The 25,533-nt window shown below is 38.2% G+C and overlaps 1 protein-coding gene across 4 annotated transcripts in view; it reads right to left on the bottom strand.

The window, feature by feature from the left end:
* Nucleotides 1-24,139: 24,139 nt before the first annotated feature.
* COMMD6 (COMM domain containing 6) overlaps nt 24,140-25,533 on the bottom strand; it is a 31,303-nt gene continuing 29,909 nt past the window's right edge. For all 4 annotated transcript variants that reach the window (XM_075590987.1, XM_075590989.1, XM_075590988.1 and 1 more), the window contains one exon: nt 24,140-25,428. In XM_075590987.1, coding sequence (XP_075447102.1) covers nt 25,378-25,428 — 51 coding nt within the window. In that variant the 3' untranslated portion in view covers nt 24,140-25,377. The remainder of the gene's footprint in view (nt 25,429-25,533) is intronic.

The raw sequence follows: 25,533 nt of genomic DNA, 5'->3' as shown, positions 1-25,533 counted from the left end.
TTTTAATATTACTTGGAGCTATTATGCCTTTTAAATTTTTTGCTTTTTTAAAAATTACTCTCGGACGTTCTGGAATCTCTTCCTTCAAAATTGGGTCATTTAATAAAACATGCCAGTGTTTTTGTATTATTTTCTTAATATTATTTGACTCTCTATTAAAAGAGGTTAAAAATGCTGTATCAAAATTTCTTTTTGGAGGAATATCTTTATTTTTGGGTACCAATAGGTCATTTCTATTCAGACCATTTGCTTTTTCTAATGCTGTGTTTAGGAGTTCTGTTCTATATCTTTTTTCTACAAAACGTTCCTTAAGTATATTGCATTGATCATTAAATACTGTATTGTCTGAGCAATTTCTCCGCATCCGTCTGAATTGGTTGTATGGGACATTGTCCATCCATACATCTTGGTGACGGCTTGTACGTAGTATATAGTTGTTACTGTCAACTTCCTTAAAGAAAGACCTAGTTTTGAGAGTGTCATTCTCTATATATATATTCAGGTCCAAGTAATTGAGAGAGATACTACTTGTTACAGAGGTAAATTGTAGATTGTACATATTAACGTTAATACTCGACAGAAAGGAGTCCAAACTCTCCTGACCACCACGCCAAATTAAAAGCACATCATCGATGTAGCGCCGCCATAGGACAAGGTCCGCCCCCAGAACGCCACCGGGCCAAATGTGCTGTTCCTCCCAGAATCCCATAAAGAGATTCGCGTAGCTGGGAGCAAACCTCGTACCCATGGCGGTGCCACATCTCTGAATGTAAAAACTATTCTCAAACCAAAAATAATTCTTGTCTAGTATAAAGCATATGCCATCTATAATAAACTTAACTTGTTGTTCTTTCATATCTGGATCTTGTTTCAGAAAGAAATTGACAGCTTCACATCCTAAATTCTTTTCTATCGATGTATATAGAGCAGCAACATCTATAGTGGCCATAATATAGTCGTTATTCCAAGTAAAATTCTCTAATAGACTTAATACATCAGTGGTGTCTTTCAGATATGATTTGAGGGATTTTACATGACTTTGGAGAAAAGTATCAATATAAGCAGATAGATTTGATGTAAGTGAATTAATTCCGGAGACAATAGGTCTCCCGGGAGGTTGTTTCATGAATTTGTGGATTTTAGGCAATATATAAAATATCGGTAATTGGGGACATTCATTGAATAAGAATTTGTATTCGTTCTCATTCAATATGCCTAATTCCCTGCCATGGTCTAGAAGCACTCTTAAGTCATCCAAAAAAGTTTTAGTAGGGTTGTTGGGTAGAATTTCATATGTTTTTTTGTCTCCTAAAAGGCGGTGGGCTTCTTTTAGGTAGTCATCTCTATTTTGGATGACTACCCCCCCTCCCTTGTCTGCCTGTTTTATAACTATATTTGTATTGTTAGTTATTTCCTCTAAAGCAGACCTCTCTTCTTTATTCATATTGTTTCTAATCTTAGATTTGTTACTCTTTGAGAGCTCCTCAAAGTCCTTTACAATGAGGTTATAGAAGACATCTAAGCGATTTCCCTTACAATAAGCAGGGTTGAATGTGGATTTATTCTTAAGTGTTGTGTGTTTGAATATTTCACTTTCTTTCTCTATAGCAGGCTTGATGTTAGACATTCTTGACTCCACATTTTTACTTAAAAAGAAACGTTTGACTGTTAGTTTTCTAATATATTTATTTGCGTCCACAAATAGCTCAAAATTGTTGGGTCCACAAGTGGGCGCAAAGGATAGTCCCTTGGAGATAACACTTAATTGTGAAGTAGTTAAATCCACACTACTAAGATTAAAAATATTTTTATTCTTTTCAGGGTTGGCAGTTATCACTTGTTTCTTTCTTCCCCCCGCTTTCCTCTCTGTTTCTTTCCCCTTTGGGGTAATGACTCCCCTCTTCTGTTTCCAGGAGGGGAGTAAATGGGTTTTTTGTCTCCCAAATACTGATATCTAGAAGATCACTATTCCCCACGGCTCCAATGGGTGAACGTGATCTACTTGCTTTAGCATATTTAGCAGAGTCAAATCTCTCTCTTTCTCTTTTTCTATCCTCTCTATCTTTTCTTAATTCTCTCTCTCTTTTGAGTTCTCTATCTTTTTGGTATTCTCTCTCTTTTCTTTCTCTTTCTTTTTCCCTTTCTTTTTGATCTCGATTCCTTTTTATTTCCTTCTCTCTAGCAAGTTCTTTTTCCCTCTGTAATTCCTTTTCTCTATATTGTTCTCTTTCTCTAAATTCTCTTTCCTTTCTTTGTTCTCTCTCTTTTTCTCTGTATTGCTCTCTTTCTTTACACTCTCTCTCTCTTCTTAATTCTCTCTCTTTCACTATGTCTCTCTCCCTACGCCTCTCCCTCTCTAACGCTTGTTCTCTCTCTCTAAAAGATGATCTCTCATTAAAATATTCTCTCTCTTTATATGGCTCTTTCTCCTTATGATCTCTTTCTTGAATAAAATTTTGTCTAGGTATAAAATCATTCCTTGGACCATAATACAAAGATTTAGAGTCATAATTGTCTCTCCTAGGTATTCTGGGTATGAAATGACGTTTATCAGAATATGGTTTAGTACTATATTTCTCTGATGTGATCTGAGATTCTCTGACTTGTCTATCCTCAGGTCTACTTTGTGTTTGATAGTTTTTCTTTTTCTTCCAATCTCTTTGTTCCCCTCTAAGGTAATCTTCCTCGTCTCTTAGAAATTTATTAGTTTTACTAGTGACAAGATCTTGTTCAAGTCTATCAATTTTCTTTTTTAGTTCCCGATCTTTAATTTTAAATTCAGTGGTATCCTCCATATGGGCCAATCTCTCCTCTATTATAGTAACCTCCTCGTCAATTTTCTTAATATGTTTTTTATGTTGATTTATTAAGGATGTCATAAGGTTAAAGGAGCAGTTGTCTATGGTTTCATACCACTTATTCACAAAATCCTCATCGTCCAAATTGGAAGAGGGGTTTTTTGTGAATCTCAAACCTCTCGGGATTCGTTTACAATCCATATATTTGTTTAAAAATTTGAGGTCTAACCATCTTCTAGTATCTTTAATAAGTAACCTCTCTAGTTTGATAAATTCCTCATCCAAAAAATCATCTTTCACTAGTGTATGTGTTATATTAGTGTCTGTGAACAATAAGTGTCTATTGTGTCTTTTGGCAAATATATTTGGTGAAACAACTTCCATAATCACAAAAAAATGATAATAACAGTGTATAATATAGAACAATAGTGTACAGCAGCCACCAAATCAAGTGCAGAGAAACAATGTGAAACCCAGTGACTTGGAAAAGGCGCTTAACAACTATAAAAGTGATCAAAAAAATAAAAATGTGTGAAACTGACGAATTCTCTCAACCTTCCAGGGAATATGCACTGATTCCCTTACAACAGTTTAGAATCCAGGGCAGGAAGGGAGCAGTATCCTCAGGAACACCCAGAAAAAAATACAAAAATAATCATAGTGTGGTATGAAAAATACATATATGTCAAATTCTGAGACTTGGCTCTTATGGTGACCTACTTACAAAATGTAAGATTCAAAATAGCAGGTTTGTATTAGTGATGGATCTTTGGACACCTCAGCTTTGGACCACGGCATACAGCAGCATACATCAATAGGGTTGGTGTCAGGCAGGATGGTGTATTTACTCTGGCAGCAGCTCCCAATCAGTCATATGCAATCATACAGAGATAATGGAAACAATAGTGCTTTACCAGATAACACAAAGTTTTATCATAGAGACTTGCAGGACATGTACTCACAATATATTCAATGAGCACATTCACATCAAGGTATCTTTAGGCAGTTGGATATCGGCTCGGCAGATGGAAAACAAATCCCTCACTCCACTCCGCTCACTTGTCCTCCACGAGGGTGCCCCCTCGTCCGGTGCCGGATGGTTGGCGTCTGTCGTCACTTCCTGGCCTGGCGGTGACGACTTCCGGTAGGCGCGAGTAGAACGGGCAGTAGGAGGGACGCCGGTCCGCAGCTCTGCCTCCGTGGAAACAGCAGTACAACAGCTCCCCAACGGTGAATACAGCTGGGCTCTGCTAAACTGGAACTGGTACTTCTTTGGCTCAACGCGTTTCACTGCATGCCGCAGCTTCCTCAGGAGCAATGATTAAGTCCCCTACTGGGTGTTATTTAAATAGCCTTCTCAATTAAGGCAATTGGTGATGTAATCAAGCATAATTCCACACAGGATAGTTAACATAATTACACACAGAGTCTCCCAAAATGGGTACATGATCTCTGTGGCCAAAAAAACGACGCAATAAAATACTTTATTAATTATAAAAAAACATGAAACTGAGTACCTACATAGTTTAAAAATTATTGAATACTAAAATTAATTGGGGGTTGTTAGATCGAGATGCTTAATGGAGGGTAGAGAGAGAGAGAGAAACATATGTTAGTTAATCATAAATATCAAATATGGCTAACATTAATAAAAACATATTAAAAGTGAAAAACTAAAATGCAAATAATAAGACTGACATGACTTAAAAAAGGGATGACACAGGAAAGTGCAATTAAAGTGACTAGAGGAAGGGTGCAATTTCAAAATCAACATTAAGACCATGTGGTGTCAAAGTGTTAAGTTTATGCACCCAGTACATTTCTCTTTTACTTAAATCTAAATTTATGTCCCGTCCTCTCCAATGTTGTGTCACATGTTCTATCGCGGTGAATTTTAACCCTTTCGTATTGGAGTTATGAAAAAAGGAAAAATGTTTAGAAACATTATGTGACTGCACATTGCGCCTTATATTACTTAGATGCTCCAAAATCCGTGTCTTAATAGCTCTTGATGTTTTGCCAACGTATTGGAGCCCACATGGGCATTCCAGGAGGTAGATTATGTATTTAGAGTTACAGTTCATGTACTGTTTTATTTTGTAATTCTCATTTTTGTTATTGCACCTAAATCCCTTTTTGTCTTGTTGTTTGTATTCACAGGCTTTGCAAGAACCACAGCCATGGAACCCTTGCAAATTCTGGAGCCATCCAATTCTGTTCGTCTCTAATTTTTTAATATTACTTGGAGCTATTATGCCTTTTAAATTTTTTGCTTTTTTAAAAATTACTCTCGGACGTTCTGGAATCTCTTCCTTCAAAATTGGGTCATTTAATAAAACATGCCAGTGTTTTTGTATTATTTTCTTAATATTATTTGACTCTCTATTAAAAGAGGTTAAAAATGCTGTATCAAAATTTCTTTTTGGAGGAATATCTTTATTTTTGGGTACCAATAGGTAATTTCTATTCAGACCATTTGCTTTTTCTAATGCTGTGTTTAGGAGTTCTGTTCTATATCTTTTTTCTACAAAACGTTCCTTAAGTATATTGCATTGATCATTAAATACTGTATTGTCTGAGCAATTTCTCCGCATCCGTCTGAATTGGTTGTATGGGACATTGTCCATCCATACATCTTGGTGACGGCTTGTACGTAGTATATAGTTGTTACTGTCAACTTCCTTAAAGAAAGACCTAGTTTTGAGAGTGTCATTCTCTATATATATATTCAGGTCCAAGTAATTGAGAGAGATACTACTTGTTACAGAGGTAAATTGTAGATTGTACATATTAACGTTAATACTCGACAGAAAGGAGTCCAAACTCTCCTGACCACCACGCCAAATTAAAAGCACATCATCGATGTAGCGCCGCCATAGGACAAGGTCCGCCCCCAGAACGCCACCGGGCCAAATGTGCTGTTCCTCCCAGAATCCCATAAAGAGATTCGCGTAGCTGGGAGCAAACCTCGTACCCATGGCGGTGCCACATCTCTGAATGTAAAAACTATTCTCAAACCAAAAATAATTCTTGTCTAGTATAAAGCATATGCCATCTATAATAAACTTAACTTGTTGTTCTTTCATATCTGGATCTTGTTTCAGAAAGAAATTGACAGCTTCACATCCTAAATTCTTTTCTATCGATGTATATAGAGCAGCAACATCTATAGTGGCCATAATATAGTCGTTATTCCAAGTAAAATTCTCTAATAGACTTAATACATCAGTGGTGTCTTTCAGATATGATTTGAGGGATTTTACATGACTTTGGAGAAAAGTATCAATATAAGCAGATAGATTTGATGTAAGTGAATTAATTCCGGAGACAATAGGTCTCCCGGGAGGTTGTTTCATGAATTTGTGGATTTTAGGCAATATATAAAATATCGGTAATTGGGGACATTCATTGAATAAGAATTTGTATTCGTTCTCATTCAATATGCCTAATTCCCTGCCATGGTCTAGAAGCACTCTTAAGTCATCCAAAAAAGTTTTAGTAGGGTTGTTGGGTAGAATTTCATATGTTTTTTTGTCTCCTAAAAGGCGGTGGGCTTCTTTTAGGTAGTCATCTCTATTTTGGATGACTACCCCCCCTCCCTTGTCTGCCTGTTTTATAACTATATTTGTATTGTTAGTTATTTCCTCTAAAGCAGACCTCTCTTCTTTATTCATATTGTTTCTAATCTTAGATTTGTTACTCTTTGAGAGCTCCTCAAAGTCCTTTACAATGAGGTTATAGAAGACATCTAAGTGATTTCCCTTACAATAAGCAGGGTTGAATGTGGATTTATTCTTAAGTGTTGTGTGTTTGAATATTTCACTTTCTTTCTCTATAGCAGGCTTGATGTTAGACATTCTTGACTCCACATTTTTACTTAAAAAGAAACGTTTGACTGTTAGTTTTCTAATATATTTATTTGCGTCCACAAATAGCTCAAAATTGTTGGGTCCACAAGTGGGCGCAAAGGATAGTCCCTTGGAGATAACACTTAATTGTGAAGTAGTTAAATCCACACTACTAAGATTAAAGATATTTTTATTCTTTTCAGGGTTGGCAGTTATCACTTGTTTCTTTCTTCCCCCCCGCTTTCCTCTCTGTTTCTTTCCCCTTTGGGGTAATGACTCCCCTCTTCTGTTTCCAGGAGGGGAGTAAATGGTTTTTTTGTCTCCCAAATACTGATATCTAGAAGATCACTATTCCCCACGGCTCCAATGGGTGAACGTGATCTACTTGCTTTAGCATATTTAGCAGAGTCAAATCTCTCTCTTTCTCTTTTTCTATCCTCTCTATCTTTTCTTAATTCTCTCTCTCTTTTGAGTTCTCTATCTTTTTGGTATTCTCTCTCTTTTCTTTCTCTTTCTTTTTCCCTTTCTTTTTGATCTCGATTCCTTTTAATTTCCTTCTCTCTAGCAAGTTCTTTTTCCCTCTGTAATTCCTTTTCTCTATATTGTTCTCTTTCTCTAAATTCTCTTTCCTTTCTTTGTTCTCTCTCTTTTTCTCTGTATTGCTCTCTTTCTTTACACTCTCTCTCTCTTCTTAATTCTCTCTCTTTCACTATGTCTCTCTCCCTACGCCTCTCCCTCTCTAACGCTTGTTCTCTCTCTCTAAAAGATGATCTCTCATTAAAATATTCTCTCTCTTTATATGGCTCTTTCTCCTTATGATCTCTTTCTTGAATAAAATTTTGTCTAGGTATAAAATCATTCCTTGGACCATAATACAAAGATTTAGAGTCATAATTGTCTCTCCTAGGTATTCTGGGTATGAAATGACGTTTATCAGAATATGGTTTAGTACTATATTTCTCTGATGTGATCTGAGATTCTCTGACTTGTCTATCCTCAGGTCTACTTTGTGTTTGATAGTTTTTCTTTTTCTTCCAATCTCTTTGTTCCCCTCTAAGGTAATCTTCCTCGTCTCTTAGAAATGTATTAGTTTTACTAGTGACAAGATCTTGTTCAAGTCTATCAATTTTCTTTTTTAGTTCCCGATCTTTCATTTTAAATTCAGTGGTATCCTCCATATGGGCCAATCTCTCCTCTATTATAGTAACCTCCTCGTCAATTTTCTTAATATGTTTTTTATGTTGATTTATTAAGGATGTCATAAGGTTAAAGGAGCAGTTGTCTATGGTTTCATACCACTTATTCACAAAATCCTCGTCGTCCAAATTGGAAGAGGGGTTTTTTGTGAATCTCAAACCTCTCGGGATTCGTTTACAATCCATATATTTGTTTAAAAATTTGAGGTCTAACCATCTTCTAGTATCTTTAATAAGTAACCTCTCTAGTTTGATAAATTCCTCATCCAAAAAATCATCTTTCACTAGTGTATGTGTTATATTAGTGTCTGTGAACAATAAGTGTCTATTGTGTCTTTTGGCAAATATATTTGGTGAAACAACTTCCATAATCACAAAAAAATGATAATAACAGTGTATAATATAGAACAATAGTGTACAGCAGCCACCAAATCAAGTGCAGAGAAACAATGTGAAACCCAGTGACTTGGAAAAGGCGCTTAACAACTATAAAAGTGATTAAAAAAATAAAAATGTGTGAAACTGACGAATTCTCTCAACCTTCCAGGGAATATGCACTGATTCCCTTACAACAGTTTAGAATCCAGGGCAGGAAGGGAGCAGTATCCTCAGGAACACCCAGAAAAAAATACAAAAATAATCATAGTGTGGTATGAAAAATACATATATGTCAAATTCTGAGACTTGGCTCTTATGGTGACCTACTTACAAAATGTAAGATTCAAAATAGCAGGTTTGTATTAGTGATGGATCTTTGGACACCTCAGCTTTGGACCACGGCATACAGCAGCATACATCAATAGGGTTGGTGTCAGGCAGGATGGTGTATTTACTCTGGCAGCAGCTCCCAATCAGTCATATGCAATCATACAGAGATAATGGAAACAATAGTGCTTTACCAGATAACACAAAGTTTTATCATAGAGACTTGCAGGACATGTACTCACAATATATTCAATGAGCACATTCACATCAAGGTATCTTTAGGCAGTTGGATATCGGCTCGGCAGATGGAAAACAAATCCCTCACTCCACTCCGCTCACTTGTCCTCCACGAGGGTGCCCCCTCGTCCGGTGCCGGATGGTTGGCGTCTGTCGTCACTTCCTGGCCTGGCGGTGACGACTTCCGGTAGGCGCGAGTAGAACGGGCAGTAGGAGGGACGCCGGTCCGCAGCTCTGCCTCCGTGGAAACAGCAGTACAACAGCTCCCCAACGGTGAATACAGCTGGGCTCTGCTAAACTGGAACTGGAACTTCTTTGGCTCAACGCGTTTCACTGCATACCGCAGCTTCCTCAGGAGCAATGATTAAGTCCCCTACTGGGTGTTATTTAAATAGCCTTCTCAATTAAGGCAATTGGTGATGTAATCAAGCATAATTCCACACAGGATAGTTAACATAATTACACACAGAGTCTCCCAAAATGGGTACATGATCTCTGTGGCCAAAAAAACGACGCAATAAAATACTTTATTAATTATAAAAAAACATGAAACTGAGTACCTACATAGTTTAAAAATTATTGAATACTAAAATTAATTGGGGGTTGTTAGATCGAGATGCTTAATGGAGGGTAGAGAGAGAGAGAGAAACATATGTTAGTTAATCATAAATATCAAATATGGCTAACATTAATAAAAACATATTAAAAGTGAAAAACTAAAATGCAAATAATAAGACTGACATGACTTAAAAAAGGGATGACACAGGAAAGTGCAATTAAAGTGACTAGAGGAAGGGTGCAATTTCAAAATCAACATTAAGACCATGTGGTGTCAAAGTGTTAAGTTTATGCACCCAGTACATTTCTCTTTTACTTAAATCTAAATTTATGTCCCGTCCTCTCCAATGTTGTGTCACATGTTCTATCGCGGTGAATTTTAACCCTTTCGTATTGGAGTTATGAAAAAAGGAAAAATGTTTAGAAACATTATGTGACTGCACATTGCGCCTTATATTACTTAGATGCTCCAAAATCCGTGTCTTAATAGCTCTTGATGTTTTGCCAACGTATTGGAGCCCGCATGGGCATTCCAGGAGGTAGATTATGTATTTAGAGTTACAGTTCATGTACTGTTTTATTTTGTAATTCTCATTTTTGTTATTGCACCTAAATCCCTTTTTGTCTTGTTGTTTGTATTCACAGGCTTTGCAAGAACCACAGCCATGGAACCCTTGCAAATTCTGGAGCCATCCAATTCTGTTCGTCTCTAATTTTTTAATATTACTTGGAGCTATTATGCCTTTTAAATTTTTTGCTTTTTTAAAAATTACTCTCGGACGTTCTGGAATCTCTTCCTTCAAAATTGGGTCATTTAATAAAACATGCCAGTGTTTTTGTATTATTTTCTTAATATTATTTGACTCTCTATTAAAAGAGGTTAAAAATGCTGTATCAAAATTTCTTTTTGGAGGAATATCTTTATTTTTGGGTACCAATAGGTCATTTCTATTCAGACCATTTGCTTTTTCTAATGCTGTGTTTAGGAGTTCTGTTCTATATCTTTTTTCTACAAAACGTTCCTTAAGTATATTGCATTGATCATTAAATACTGTATTGTCTGAGCAATTTCTCCGCATCCGTCTGAATTGGTTGTATGGGACATTGTCCATCCATACATCTTGGTGACAGCTTGTACGTAGTATATAGTTGTTACTGTCAACTTCCTTAAAGAAAGACCTAGTTTTGAGAGTGTCATTCTCTATATATATATTCAGGTCCAAGTAATTGAGAGAGATACTACTTGTTACAGAGGTAAATTGTAGATTGTACATATTAACGTTAATACTCGACAGAAAGGAGTCCAAACTCTCCTGACCACCACGCCAAATTAAAAGCACATCATCGATGTAGCGCCGCCATAGGACAAGGTCCGCCCCCAGAACGCCACCGGGCCAAATGTGCTGTTCCTCCCAGAATCCCATAAAGAGATTCGCGTAGCTGGGAGCAAACCTCGTACCCATGGCGGTGCCACATCTCTGAATGTAAAAACTATTCTCAAACCAAAAATAATTCTTGTCTAGTATAAAGCATATGCCATCAATAATAAACTTAACTTGTTGTTCTTTCATATCTGGATCTTGTTTCAAAAAGAAATTGACAGCTTCACATCCTAAATTCTTTTCTATCGATGTATATAGAGCAGCAACATCTATAGTGGCCATAATATAGTCGTTATTCCAAGTAAAATTCTCTAATAGACTTAATACATCAGTGGTGTCTTTCAGATATGATTTGAGGGATTTTACATGACTTTGGAGAAAAGTATCAATATAAGCAGATAGATTTGATGTAAGTGAATTAATTCCGGAGACAATAGGTCTCCCGGGAGGTTGTTTCATGAATTTGTGGATTTTAGGCAATATATAAAATATCGGTAATTGGGGACATTCATTGAATAAGAATTTGTATTCGTTCTCATTCAATATGCCTAATTCCCTGCCATGGTCTAGAAGCACTCTTAAGTCATCCAAAAAAGTTTTAGTAGGGTTGTTGGGTAGAATTTCATATGTTTTTTTGTCTCCTAAAAGGCGGTGGGCTTCTTTTAGGTAGTCATCTCTATTTTGGATGACTACCCCCCTCCCTTGTCTGCCTGTTTTATAACTATATTTGTATTGTTAGTTATTTCCTCTAAAGCAGTCCTCTCTTCTTTATTCATATTGTTTCTAATCTTAGATTTGTTACTCTTTGAGAGCTCCTCAAAGTCCTTTACAATGAGGTTATAGAAGACATCTAAGTGATTTCCCTTACAATAAGCAGGGTTGAATGTGGATTTATTCTTAAGTGTTGTGTGTTTGAATATTTCACTTTCTTTCTCTATAGCAGGCTTGATGTTAGACATTCTTGACTCCACATTTTTACTTAAAAAGAAACGTTTGACTGTTAGTTTTCTAATATATTTATTTGCGTCCACAAATAGCTCAAAATTGTTGGGTCCACAAGTGGGCGCAAAGGATAGTCCCTTGGAGATAACACTTAATTGTGAAGTAGTTAAATCCACACTACTAAGATTAAAGATATTTTTATTCTTTTCAGGGTTGGCAGTTATCACTTGTTTCTTTCTTCCCCCCCGCTTTCCTCTCTGTTTCTTTCCCCTTTGGGGTAATGACTCCCCTCTTCTGTTTCCAGGAGGGGAGTAAATGGTTTTTTTGTCTCCCAAATACTGATATCTAGAAGATCACTATTCCCCACGGCTCCAATGGGTGAACGTGATCTACTTGCTTTAGCATATTTAGCAGAGTCAAATCTCTCTCTTTCTCTTTTTCTATCCTCTCTATCTTTTCTTAATTCTCTCTCTCTTTTGAGTTCTCTATCTTTTTGGTATTCTCTCTCTTTTCTTTCTCTTTCTTTTTCCCTTTCTTTTTGATCTCGATTCCTTTTTATTTCCTTCTCTCTAGCAAGTTCTTTTTCCCTCTGTAATTCCTTTTCTCTATATTGTTCTCTTTCTCTAAATTCTCTTTCCTTTCTTTGTTCTCTCTCTTTTTCTCTGTATTGCTCTTTCTTTACACTCTCTCTCTCTTCTTAATTCTCTCTCTCTTTCACTATGTCTCTCTCCCTACGCCTCTCCCTCTCTAACGCTTGTTCTCTCTCTCTAAAAGATGATCTCTCATTAAAATATTCTCTCTCTTTATATGGCTCTTTCTCCTTATGATCTCTTTCTTGAATAAAATTTTGTCTAGGTATAAAATCATTCCTTGGACCATAATACAAAGATTTAGAGTCATAATTGTCTCTCCTAGGTATTCTGGGTATGAAATGACGTTTATCAGAATATGGTTTAGTACTATATTTCTCTGATGTGATCTGAGATTCTCTGACTTGTCTATCCTCAGGTCTACTTTGTGTTTGATAGTTTTTCTTTTTCTTCCAATCTCTTTGTTCCCCTCTAAGGTAATCTTCCTCGTCTCTTAGAAATTTATTAGTTTTACTAGTGACAAGATCTTGTTCAAGTCTATCAATTTTCTTTTTTAGTTCCCGATCTTTAATTTTAAATTCAGTGGTATCCTCCATATGGGCCAATCTCTCCTCTATTATAGTAACCTCCTCGTCAATTTTCTTAATATGTTTTTTATGTTGATTTATTAAGGATGTCATAAGGTTAAAGGAGCAGTTGTCTATGGTTTCATACCACTTATTCACAAAATCCTCGTCGTCCAAATTGGAAGAGGGTTTTTTTGTGAATCTCAAACCTCTCGGGATTCGTTTACAATCCATATATTTGTTTAAAAATTTGAGGTCTAACCATCTTCTAGTATCTTTAATAAGTAACCTCTCTAGTTTGATAAATTCCTCATCCAAAAAATCATCTTTCACTAGTGTATGTGTTATATTAGTGTCTGTGAACAATAAGTGTCTATTGTGTCTTTTGGCAAATATATTTGGTGAAACAACTTCCATAATCACAAAAAAATGATAATAACAGTGTATAATATAGAACAATAGTGTACAGCAGCCACCAAATCAAGTGCAGAGAAACAATGTGAAACCCAGTGACTTGGAAAAGGCGCTTAACAATTATAAAAGTGATCAAAAAAATAAAAATGTGTGAAACTGACGAATTCTCTCAACCTTCCAGGGAATATGCACTGATTCCCTTACAACAGTTTAGAATCCAGGGCAGGAAGGGAGCAGTATCCTCAGGAACACCCAGAAAAAAATACAAAAATAATCATAGTGTGGTATGAAAAATACATATATGTCAAATTCTGAGACTTGGCTCTTATGGTGACCTACTTACAAAATGTAAGATTCAAAATAGCAGGTTTGTATTAGTGATGGATCTTTGGACACCTCAGCTTTGGACCACGGCATACAGCAGCATACATCAATAGGGTTGGTGTCAGGCAGGATGGTGTATTTACTCTGGCAGCAGCTCCCAATCAGTCATATGCAATCATACAGAGATAATGGAAACAATAGTGCTTTACCAGATAACACAAAGTTTTATCATAGAGACTTGCAGGACATGTACTCACAATATATTCAATGAGCACATTCACATCAAGGTATCTTTAGGCAGTTGGATATCGGCTCGGCAGATGGAAAACAAATCCCTCACTCCACTCCGCTCACTTGTCCTCCACGAGGGTGCCCCCTCGTCCGGTGCCGGATGGTTGGCGTCTGTCGTCACTTCCTGGCCTGGCGGTGACGACTTCCGGTAGGCGCGAGTAGAACGGGCAGTAGGAGGGACGCCGGTCCGCAGCTCTGCCTCCGTGGAAACAGCAGTACAACAGCTCCCCAACGGTGAATACAGCTGGGCTCTGCTAAACTGGAACTTCTTTGGCTCAACGCGTTTCACTGCATACCGCAGCTTCCTCAGGAGCAATGATTAAGTCCCCTACTGGGTGTTATTTAAATAGCCTTCTCAATTAAGGCAATTGGTGATGTAATCAAGCATAATTCCACACAGGATAGTTAACATAATTACACACAGAGTCTCCCAAAATGGGTACATGATCTCTGTGGCCAAAAAAGACGCAATAAAATACTTTATTAATTATAAAAAAACATGAAACTGAGTACCTACATAGTTTAAAAATTATTGAATACTAAATTAATTGGGGGTTTATTGTCTCCGGAATTAATTCACTTAATTCACTTACATCAAATCTATCTGCTTATATTGATACTTTTCTCCAATGTCATGTAAAATCCCTCAAATCATATCTGAAAGACACCACTGATGTATTAAGTCTATTAGAGAATTTTACTTGGAATAACGACTATATTATGGCCACTATAGATGTTGCTGCTCTATATACATCGATAGAAAAGAATTTAGGATGTGAAGCTGTCAATTTCTTTCTGAAACAAGATCCAGATATGAAAGAACAACAAGTTAAGTTTATTATTGATGGCATATGCTTTATACTAGACAAGAATTATTTTTGGTTTGAGAATAGTTTTTACATTCAGAGATGTGGCACCGCCATGGGTACGAGGTTTGCTCCCAGCTACGCGAATCTCTTTATGGGATTCTGGGAGGAACAGCACATTTGGCCCGGTGGCGTTCTGGGGGCGGACCTTGTCCTATGGCGGCGCTACATCGATGATGTGCTTTTAATTTGGCGTGGTGGTCAGGAGAGTTTGGACTCCTTTCTGTCGAGTATTAACGTTAATATGTACAATCTACAATTTACCTCTGTAACAAGTAGTATCTCTCTCAATTACTTGGACCTGAATATATATATAGAGAATGACACTCTCAAAACTAGGTCTTTCTTTAAGGAAGTTGACAGTAACAACTATATACTACGTACAAGCTGTCACCAAGATGTATGGATGGACAATGTCCCATACAACCAATTCAGACGGATGCGGAGAAATTGCTCAGACAATACAGTATTTAATGATCAATGCAATATACTTAAGGAACGTTTTGTAGAAAAAAGATATAGAACAGAACTCCTAAACACAGCATTAGAAAAAGCAAATGGTCTGAATAGAAATGACCTATTGGTACCCAAAAATAAAGATATTCCTCCAAAAAGAAATTTTGATACAGCATTTTTAACCTCTTTTAATAGAGAGTCAAATAATATTAAGAAAATAATACAAAAACACTGGCATGTTTTATTAAATGACCCAATTTTGAAGGAAGAGATTCCAGAACGTCCGAGAGTAATTTTTTAAAAAGCAAAAAATTTAAAAGGCATAATAGCTCCAAGTAATATTACAAAATTAGAGACGAACAGAATTGGATGGCTCCAGAATTTGCAAGGGTTCCATGGCTGTGGTTCTTGCAAAGCCTGTGAATACAAACAACAAGACAAAAAGGGATTTAGGTGCAATAACAAAAATGAGAATTACAAAATAAAACAGTACATGAACTGTAACTCTAAATACATAATCTACCTCCTGGAATGCCCATGCGGGCTCCAATACGTTGGCAAAACATCAAGAGCTATTAAGACACGGATTTTGGAGCACCTAAGTAATATAAGGCGCAATGTGCAGTCACATAATGTTTCTAAACATTTTTCCTTTTTTCATAACTCCAATACGAAAGGGTTAAAATTCACCGCGATAGAACATGTGACACAACATTGGAGAGGACGGGACATAAATTTAGATTTAAGTAAAAGAGAAATGTACTGGGTGCATAAACTTAACACTTTGACACCACATGGTCTTAATGTTGATTTTGAAATTGCACCCTTCCTCTAGTCACTTTAATTGCACTTTCCTGTGTCATCCCTTTTTTAAGTCATGTCAGTCTTATTATTTGCATTTTAGTTTTTCACTTTTAATATGTTTTTATTAATGTTAGCCATATTTGATATTTATGATTAACTAACATATGTTTCTCTCTCTCTCTCTACCCTCCATTAAGCATCTCGATCTAACAACCCCCAATTAATTTTAGTATTCAATAATTTTTAAACTATGTAGGTACTCAGTTTCATGTTTTTTTATAATTAATAAAGTATTTTATTGCGTCGTTTTTTTGGCCACAGAGATCATGTACCCATTTTGGGAGACTCTGTGTGTAATTATGTTAACTATCCTGTGTGGAATTATGCTTGATTACATCACCAATTGCCTTAATTGAGAAGGCTATTTAAATAACACCCAGTAGGGGACTTAATCATTGCTCCTGAGGAAGCTGCGGTATGCAGTGAAACGCGTTGAGCCAAAGAAGTTCCAGTTCCAGTTTAGCAGAGCCCAGCTGTATTCACCGTTGGGGAGCTGTTGTACTGCTGTTTCCACGGAGGCAGAGCTGCGGACCGGCGTCCCTCCTACTGCCCGTTCTACTCGCGCCTACCGGAAGTCGTCACCGCCAGGCCAGGAAGTGACGACAGACGCCAACCATCCGGCACCGGACGAGGGGGCACCCTCGTGGAGGACAAGTGAGCGGAGTGGAGTGAGGGATTTGTTTTCCATCTGCCGAGCCGATATCCAACTGCCTAAAGATACCTTGATGTGAATGTGCTCATTGAATATATTGTGAGTACATGTCCTGCAAGTCTCTATGATAAAACTTTGTGTTATCTGGTAAAGCACTATTGTTTCCATTATCTCTGTATGATTGCATATGACTGATTGGGAGCTGCTGCCAGAGTAAATACACCATCCTGCCTGACACCAACCCTATTGATGTATGCTGCTGTATGCCGTGGTCCAAAGCTGAGGTGTCCAAAGATCCATCACTAATACAAACCTGCTATTTTGAATCTTACATTTTGTAAGTAGGTCACCATAAGAGCCAAGTCTCAGAATTTGACATATATGTATTTTTCATACCACACTATGATTATTTTTGTATTTTTTTCTGGGTGTTCCTGAGGATACTGCTCCCTTCCTGCCCTGGATCCTAAACTGTTGTAAGGGAATCAGTGCATATTCCCTGGAAGGTTGAGAGAATTCGTCAGTTTCACACATTTTTATTTTTTTGATCACTTTTATAGTTGTTAAGCGCCTTTTCCAAGTCACTGGGTTTCACAGGACATGGATATCCTCAAGGTCTGCAGTGAGTAATTCATTACTTCATTCATGTGATCAGTCCCACACAGCACCCAGACTACCACATAAGATCTACCTATCAGGCTAGTGGTTATATACATGGGAGTGTGTTTATTGGTGGACTATTTGGATTCCTGGGTCTCATGAACTGTCTTATGCAATGAAGATGTTTATTTATTTATTACGTACAAAGTAATTGTCTGCTCCTGGTTAGCATCACAAGTGGGAGTGTCCCTCCCCTTTCCTGTTTTTGTATTTATCCTATACTGGACTGTTACATTGTTCGTATACCTGAAAGAAGGCATAGCCAGCATACCCGTGTCATTATCTATGGTGTTGGTACTGTCTTGTCTTAACTATGGATGCAACATGCACCCTTAAATAACTACCTCTATTCAAACGGGCACACCCTATTCCTGGCCTTGTTACCAGGAATTATATATATAATATGGTAACTAGGTCAGGATTGTGGATAGCCATTATATATATATATATATATATATATATATATATATATATATATTAATTGAAAGATTCAACAGCGCCTGGGTGTATACTAGCCCCACAGTAGACTCCTGACAACAAACAAACCACAACAAATGTTAGCACAGATGACCCATATAAAACAATTGTAAAAATGTATTATTATAAAATATATATAGGAACTCAGATGGTGGTCATAAGTATTGATAGTGAGTGTGTGTAAAATGTAAAAATTGTATATGTATAATTGTTGTGTGTTAAAAAATATATTGAATAAAAAATGATGAATGATGAACTATTATTGCAAAAAACACTGAAAAATATGATTATCAAAATATAATATGATTAGGTGAAATGTATTAACCAAAAAATGAAAATGTTAAAAAATAAAAATATAAAAAATAAAAAAAACGTGTAAAAAATTAACTAAAAATATATATATGTGTTTTCCACAAAAAAAGTTGATGATTTTGTATGGAGATTACAACGTCCGGGCTGCTTCTTCTTTGGGGTCAGCAACCTCTCAGCAAATTCTATTGGAGAAACAAGAGAAAAAGCGCCCGATCCATGTGTAAAATCTGGTAACAAAATTTTAATAAAAAATCACAAGACAAATGCACACTCACAATTTGTCAATGCAAAATAAGCATTTTATTGGTAAACCCATGCGCCAACAAGTAGCTGCTCGCCAAATGTTTACTTCAGTACATCAGACCTCACTGCTACCGGTGCATCACAGTCAGATGTCCCCCCAGAAATTCAGGTATACAGTCTGTTGTTCCAGCATTAGATGCTGTGTGTGGCTCAGGGAACGTCCTCCCTCTCCTGGCAGCAGATGCACGAGCTATTCCACCAAACGTAGCTCCTTGAAACCACGTGCCCTACGTGTACGCGTTTCTTCCGATTGACGGAAGCTTGCTGCATGATCACAGTTTTGAGCACAATTAACCAGTTAACCAACCCCACACTGATGAGACCCATTAAGGTCGAAATAGCTGTCTGTGGGTGGGTTTTCTGGCTATGCACCTTAACCCTGGCTGTGCTCTAAGCTGTGACCATTCAGCAAGCTTAAGCCTATAGGAACCATGTTAAAAATGGTTTTTGAAGCAAAAAGTGGCACTGTGTGCTCCTTTGCATGTTATTTCCCAGAATCCCTTGCTGCAGTGGAAGGGCTGTGTGCTGGGTGATAATGGGGAAAGGCAGGGTTGCAGACCTGCCTAAGAAATGCAGATGAGCATACAGTTGTATTTACATGTGCATATATCGGATATACACAATCCTGTCCTAGTTACCAAGGATGTCATAAGCTACCTGCATTTCCTACCTTCTGTCCCAGTTGCCAGGAATATCTATAACGCTATGTCTCTCTCTGAGTCACTAACTGGTGAAAATGTATTATACCCCACACATCACTGTTCAGGGGATCCTGGGTATTATTTCTCTCTAGTAGGGGTACTGTGATATCCTTTCTACCTAGGGCACCTACCTATCAATAATAATCAAACTGTTATCAAATGAAGGCTACTCTATTCTATGTACACTAACTATATTCCTTATTGGCATATCTTTATGGTTACAGCTTCTTCCTCAGCTGTATACTAGCTGTGCTGAGGAGGCACAATACTTGTGTTACTTGAAGCCGGCTGCAATTTAACACAGGGCATTAATAAACTTGTTCTTGATCAGGCCAGGGTCCCAGCTGGGGGTCACTTTTCTCTCTGTACCCAAACCTATTGCACACAGGCAACATGGGGTGATGCTGCTTGCTAACGCTGTGCTCAATCACTTTCACCTTCTGCCCACAGCACAGTACAATAGTTAGAAGTATGACCAGGGCAGTAACCCCACGAAGGGACTTGTATCAGATCAGTCTTGGGGCTGTATGCGGGGCAGCCATCTTGGTATAACATGTTTTCTTTAACCCCTTTCCTAATGCCGTGTTTATGATAGACACTTCCTTGTCTTGATTCACCTCCCTACTGCATACTGAGAGCCTAGCTACAAGGGACACTTCCCTGTACTGCAAAACAATAACAATATCTTCTACCTTAACCTAACTAGCCCGTGTCTCCAACTGTCACTAAGGCCTCAATTATACCAGAAGCTGCAGAGATCCGGTGATGTCATCGTAGTGACGCAACATGTTCACGTGCAGATTGGCCTTGCCAATCGTGATGCGGCCGTAGCTTGTGAAAAACAAAATGTCAAATCTCTTCAAGTGACAGAAGCTTTGCAGTACGTAGCGGCGCCACCGTCGTGATTGGTATGTGCGCTTTCATTGCACTCGATTGTTTTGAAGCTGCGTGGCATAGTGCCAAGCGGCGTCGCCAGCGATTTCTGGTATAATCCCAGCCTGTCACAGAATCCTTCTGCTCATTTCTCTCGTCGAGGAAGGGGCGGGGCTAAGCTCCTGCCTGCTGATTGGCAGATCATCACCAGGGTGGTTGACTAGGATGCTCCTTTAACCCTATATGTTAACCCTAATTGGGGGGGGGGGAGTTTACACTAAAATTCCTTGACCTCTTGGTATGGTTTTAGACCATATGTGCAATGGTGCGTAGAACAGCGTTCATTAATCTAACTGTAGCTGCAGGTTCTCTAATACAGGCATCTCTGGCAAAGGTGGAGAAACATTGTGTGTATCCGGGCGCATTCCCATGTCTCAAAAGAAAATCAATGTATACTATACGATTTGTAAGAGGAGGGGCGAAGGGAGGGTGCACAGTACAGTTATTCAGTAGGTTTTTTGCCAATATCTTTTTTTTTTAAAGCATAAACTTCAATACAAGGATTCCAGTTCTCTTTTTGCAAAGCTCATGGAAATGTTTGAACATGTGTCCTCGATAGTCCAGGGTGCAAGGACAGCTAACACGCACCGACGATAACGTAGTTATAAAAAGTACTATATTACAAAATCTGAATGCTGTAGGCTCAATGCTGTGCTTTTTAGCATGTGAAAGGAGGGTGACTAATCACCATTTTAATCCACTTGAACAATACACGTGCCATTAAATTTCTCTGTGAACATATCACATTACCAATTGAAATGTACAAATACACACAGCCCCCGTAAGCTGAGAACACAGATCCACATCATATATATTTGTGTCAAACAGTAGTGCTAATAGGATTGTGACCTCATGTATAGAACAAAAGACAAAAAGCCTAGGGCTACATCAAACTTGACAAATTATATAGTAAAATAATTATCTGTATATCTTATAAGCAAGGGTCATTTAGTTCAATTCTTTGGCCAAAGTATTTTAAGCCTACAAACACGTCACAGTACGGCACAGCTGTAGGTCCCATCACTGCTGCGCCTGTAAAAAGCTCTCAAACCCTCTCTTATGGAGGGAGAGTTCTCTTTAATAGACTGGCAATTCATAGGTTCTTATCAAGAACTACAATTAAAAAGGTGATGGGCAAGCTCGAAATCTGGGAAGAGAGAGCACTAACCTCCAAAATGATTAGCAATTGAAATTTACAAACACACAGCCCCTGTAAGCTCAGAACCCAAACCCACCACATCATTTGTTTCTAAATTTAAATTGGTAATACAACTTAGAGGTTTGTGACCCCTCCTCTGTGATCTCTGGTAGTCCGGCACTGTGGATCAGCTCCAGTGTGCCCGGTTCAGGCAATACTACAAATAAGTAAAAAAGACTGCTGCTTTAAACCAACAATGCCCAATCTTGCATGATCATTTTTTTTTCTTTTTCTTCAGTATTGGTTCCAGGAAGCTCTGCAGAACTGAACAGTGGAATTTTTAGATCAGCTCCACCCCAGAATTCCTACTAGATGGCCATATAACTATATAGTTAAAACACTGGTACATAGACCAGGAGGAAGTGAGGTTACAGTACCCCGAAGCTAAAAATAGCACGGTTTAGCGATAGGATAACTATATCATTACAACCAAGGGGTCTTCTATCTATCAATCCAATTCTTGCAAAATTACTGTTTTAAGTGTTTTGAAAAAAGTACTCAAAAGATGGGATCAGCAGTCAAAGATTTATTTATCATTCATCATCATGGAAAAATAACACTGTCAAGTAAATGGTGTTTGTAAAGCAGTATACTGTAGTGCCCATGGTTATTCCAACACAATCCAGTGGCAATCGCCAAAAAGACCCGGTACATGCTGGATACATGCCTTAAACTTGCCTTAAACTGAAACCCAGCAAATCTGCATTGATTAATGGCCCATCAGATTAACAGCGGGGGTCCCTGGCAGTCCCATTCAAACTGATCCTATGGGTCATTAGTCAATGCAGAAATGCCTTAAACTTGCCAGGTTACACCCAGCACATACCCACAATGTAACCGGGCTAGTTTAAGGCAAGCTTTAGAATACTTGTGGTCTCGTCTGTAGTACCTATCCTTTCCTCAGGCCACAGATCCAGACACCACCTTGTGAGTATGTGTGTCCTATAACTTTTTTTTTTGTCTTTATTTCCGTTATTACTTTTTTTGCTGTATACCCTGTCAGGGTTTTTGTATTAAAATAGCAATTTTAATATATCTTTTGACTTTTGTATTGATCATTTATGCCCAGTGGTGGAGGCATAGGCTCTGAGCACCTAATTATATATAAATCCGGTCACCCAGTCGCAACGGGCAAACGGATTTTGCCTCCTGGCTTCTTACAATTCCCCTGCTCGAAGAAAAAAAAAAAAATCCCCCTGCCTGATTGGCTGACCAGTGTTAGCGCGCTGCCAGAACTTTTTTGTTGTTTGCGTGCAGCCAGGCCCGCCCTTACTTTTCTGCACAGAGGTAAGTACTGTCATGCCCTCTCCCGCCTCCCCCTTGTCTCCTTTGTGTGTGATATTTTATATTCGGCCTCCATCCTGTGGCAGCTGCTCGCGCCGTGCACTGTCCCATGTGGCTTCCCGCCTTCCAGGGCGGGAGGTGGTAGCGGGGGTACGCCCATCAGGGGGGGGGGACGATGACGACAATGCGGCGACCTTGCGTCCCGGCACTTCCCATGGGTAAACCATCTGGGTTGCGGGAGATGGGCGCGGTCAGCGTTGGTGCACGGTAGTGGCTAACCTATTTGTGGTTTCAATTCCTGTATTGTGTGAGTGAGTGAAACCAGAAGTACCCACCCACCGACCCAGTCACAAACTCAGTCACCCACCCAGACTAGTCACACACAATTCTGATTAGGAATTTACTCCATGTTTTTACGGTTATGAAAAAAAAATAGGTCACAAAATCTTGGGCGAGACATCACATGGCACCTTCCTCACATCTCTTTAGTCTATAACCCACTCATTTCACTCAGACTAATCGAACTCGCACCCAAAATTAAAGACTGTAAAATCAGAAAAGGAATTGAAAATAAGCTTGTTTAGGAAAGTCAAATAGTAGTTGCTGGCCATGTTACTATTCTTAGATTCTGTAGCAACATAAAAAAAATCACCATTACAACAGCACTATTGTGCTACAATATATTTAAAAACCAAAAAAAAACAAGAACAAGGCTTTAAGCAAGGTTTTTTTTTTGCCTTATTTTTAACTGCAGTACTAGTTTTTGGATGAACATACTAGAAATAATGGTGCGCAGGTTCATGGAACGAGCTTGAAGTGCCCAGTCAGAGCATTGTTTAGTCAAGTTTGCTATGTTACTGTAACAACAACTAGCGTTCAACAGGAAAAACAGGAAACGTGTTGCTCAACTCTGGCTATATATGCATTTGTATCTCTACAGCAGGCAATACAAGTTTGCCTTTTTTAATGTATTAACTAAAAGCATATAAATAACAGGGTAAAGAAAAAAAAACAACGGTTTCTTCCACAAAGAGACATTGCAGAGGAAGAGAGAGCATTGATCTCCAAAACTTGAGTATAAATATATTGTGTTAATCCAAACAGAAAATTTTATCACCTACTCCCTTATTTTTGTTCAATTAATCTGCCCGAGAGGGATCCAAATAGGGTTGTGGAGTATTCTCTCAAGCGCTGGAGGGGAACGCATGCAATTCTTGCACACCATCACAAAGATTTACGAATCATAAATGAAAGCAACACACGTTCAGAATATTACACTTTTTCTGCATCATGAATAATTGCTGGAGTTTCTTCTTTTAGGCACACTAAAATATTAATGTAAGCCAGAAGGAACGTCTCAGCGGTGGGATGCCATTTCCAATGATGCTGGTGAGACACGAAAGATCGTGTTTCAGCACAATTAAGTCTTGTGTTTGCAGCATATTTCCCTGACTGGGCTCTTCAATTAGATCCTGCTTACCAATAACACATCCTCCTTAAAGCAGTCAAATCAGGGCTCCAAATGTACGATTGACTGGTTCAGAACATTGAAGGATACATTGAAGGATACAGGATCCAAAAATACAATAGTCTTCATTGATTTTTATTAGGATCTGGTATCATCCCCGACAGCGAACAAAGCATGAAATGAATGTCAACACATTTAAAGCGCCCAAAGTATCACAGCAATGCGATTTACAAACATGGTTTTTAACTTCCAAAGATGGACAAGAATTTACATTTTTATATAAAAGAAAAGATCTTACAGTACTAATTATAAGATAAAAATACTAAAGTTGCACTTACATGGGAGCATTCACTTAAGTGATGAGACAGAAAATCAAACCCGCACGGTTGCAAATGCTACAGCATTGCTTTTTACAGAAGTGTGCATGACACAAACAAAACAAAAGTGCAGCAAGTTCTGTGGCACAGCAACAAAGGTAGATCTAGCCATAAAGCAGGCATGGGGGAAACAAATGTGCACAGGTCAACAGCACAATAATGTTAATAAAACAATCGATAAACGGAATACATTTTTCCAGGCCAAAATAAGCTGGACATAAGCTGTAAGAGTGCAGCCCCACTGTGCAATATAAAGTGTAAGTGAAATCTCAAACATCTAATCATTTCTCTCTATGTTAAGTATTTCAGGATTTAAAAATTCAATCCTGGTGCTTAATTTGAAACAGCATACAAATAAAATCTATCACCACATATTTTTGGGGGGATGGAAGATAGAAAACGGCATCGTCTTAGCATAGCATTAGAAATCCGTTCTTCAGAATGCTTGCAGAAAGCGACTTCATAGCAATATTTCTAGGTGACAGAAGAAATACTTGGAAATTTCACAATGAATTGCATGGACTAAATAAAATAAAAAAGTAAGAAACAGCACCTTTAAAGATTTTGTTAACACTGAATATACTCATTAGTCACCGGCATTCACTATGCTCTGATGCGGGGCACCGTCCTGCAACCCAGTGTTAAGTGCCGCTGGTTTGAATAGCAGTTAACATGGGCTCATGGTGTGTTACCTTGTATCTGAACTTAGTGAGTTCTCCCAGTGTTCTGTCTAAGGCTGCGCTTATGGTGCCGGCGATGTCATGCTGCGGTCGCTTGAAAAATCAAATTGAGATGACTTCCAGAGATAGCGAACAAGCCGTCGCTCCGTCCTTACTATAAGCGCACGCGACGCCGGCAAGGCATTTGTTTTGACGCGACGTCGCTGTCACTATAAGCGCAGCCTTATTCACGCTAGAAAGTTTATGATCTTTCTTTTTAAACAGGGACAGTGAAATGTAAATGTGGCCTTCCAGTTCAAACTGTCTCAAGAACAGCGGACATTTCCTTGAATTGTTTGAAGAAGCTCTGAAAGAAAAATGAAAAGAAACAATAAAATACTGTAAACCTGGCAACCCCCCAACAAACATGACATCCCGCTGCAATGCAGGCTGATAGAACTCAAGAATGTGT

Source organism: Ascaphus truei, chromosome 3 (assembly GCF_040206685.1).
Source record: "Ascaphus truei isolate aAscTru1 chromosome 3, aAscTru1.hap1, whole genome shotgun sequence".
NCBI classification, from domain to species: domain Eukaryota; kingdom Metazoa; phylum Chordata; class Amphibia; order Anura; family Ascaphidae; genus Ascaphus; species Ascaphus truei.
The sequence above is the reverse complement of the archived record's forward strand: the minus strand, read 5'-3'. Positions and strand labels throughout refer to the sequence as shown.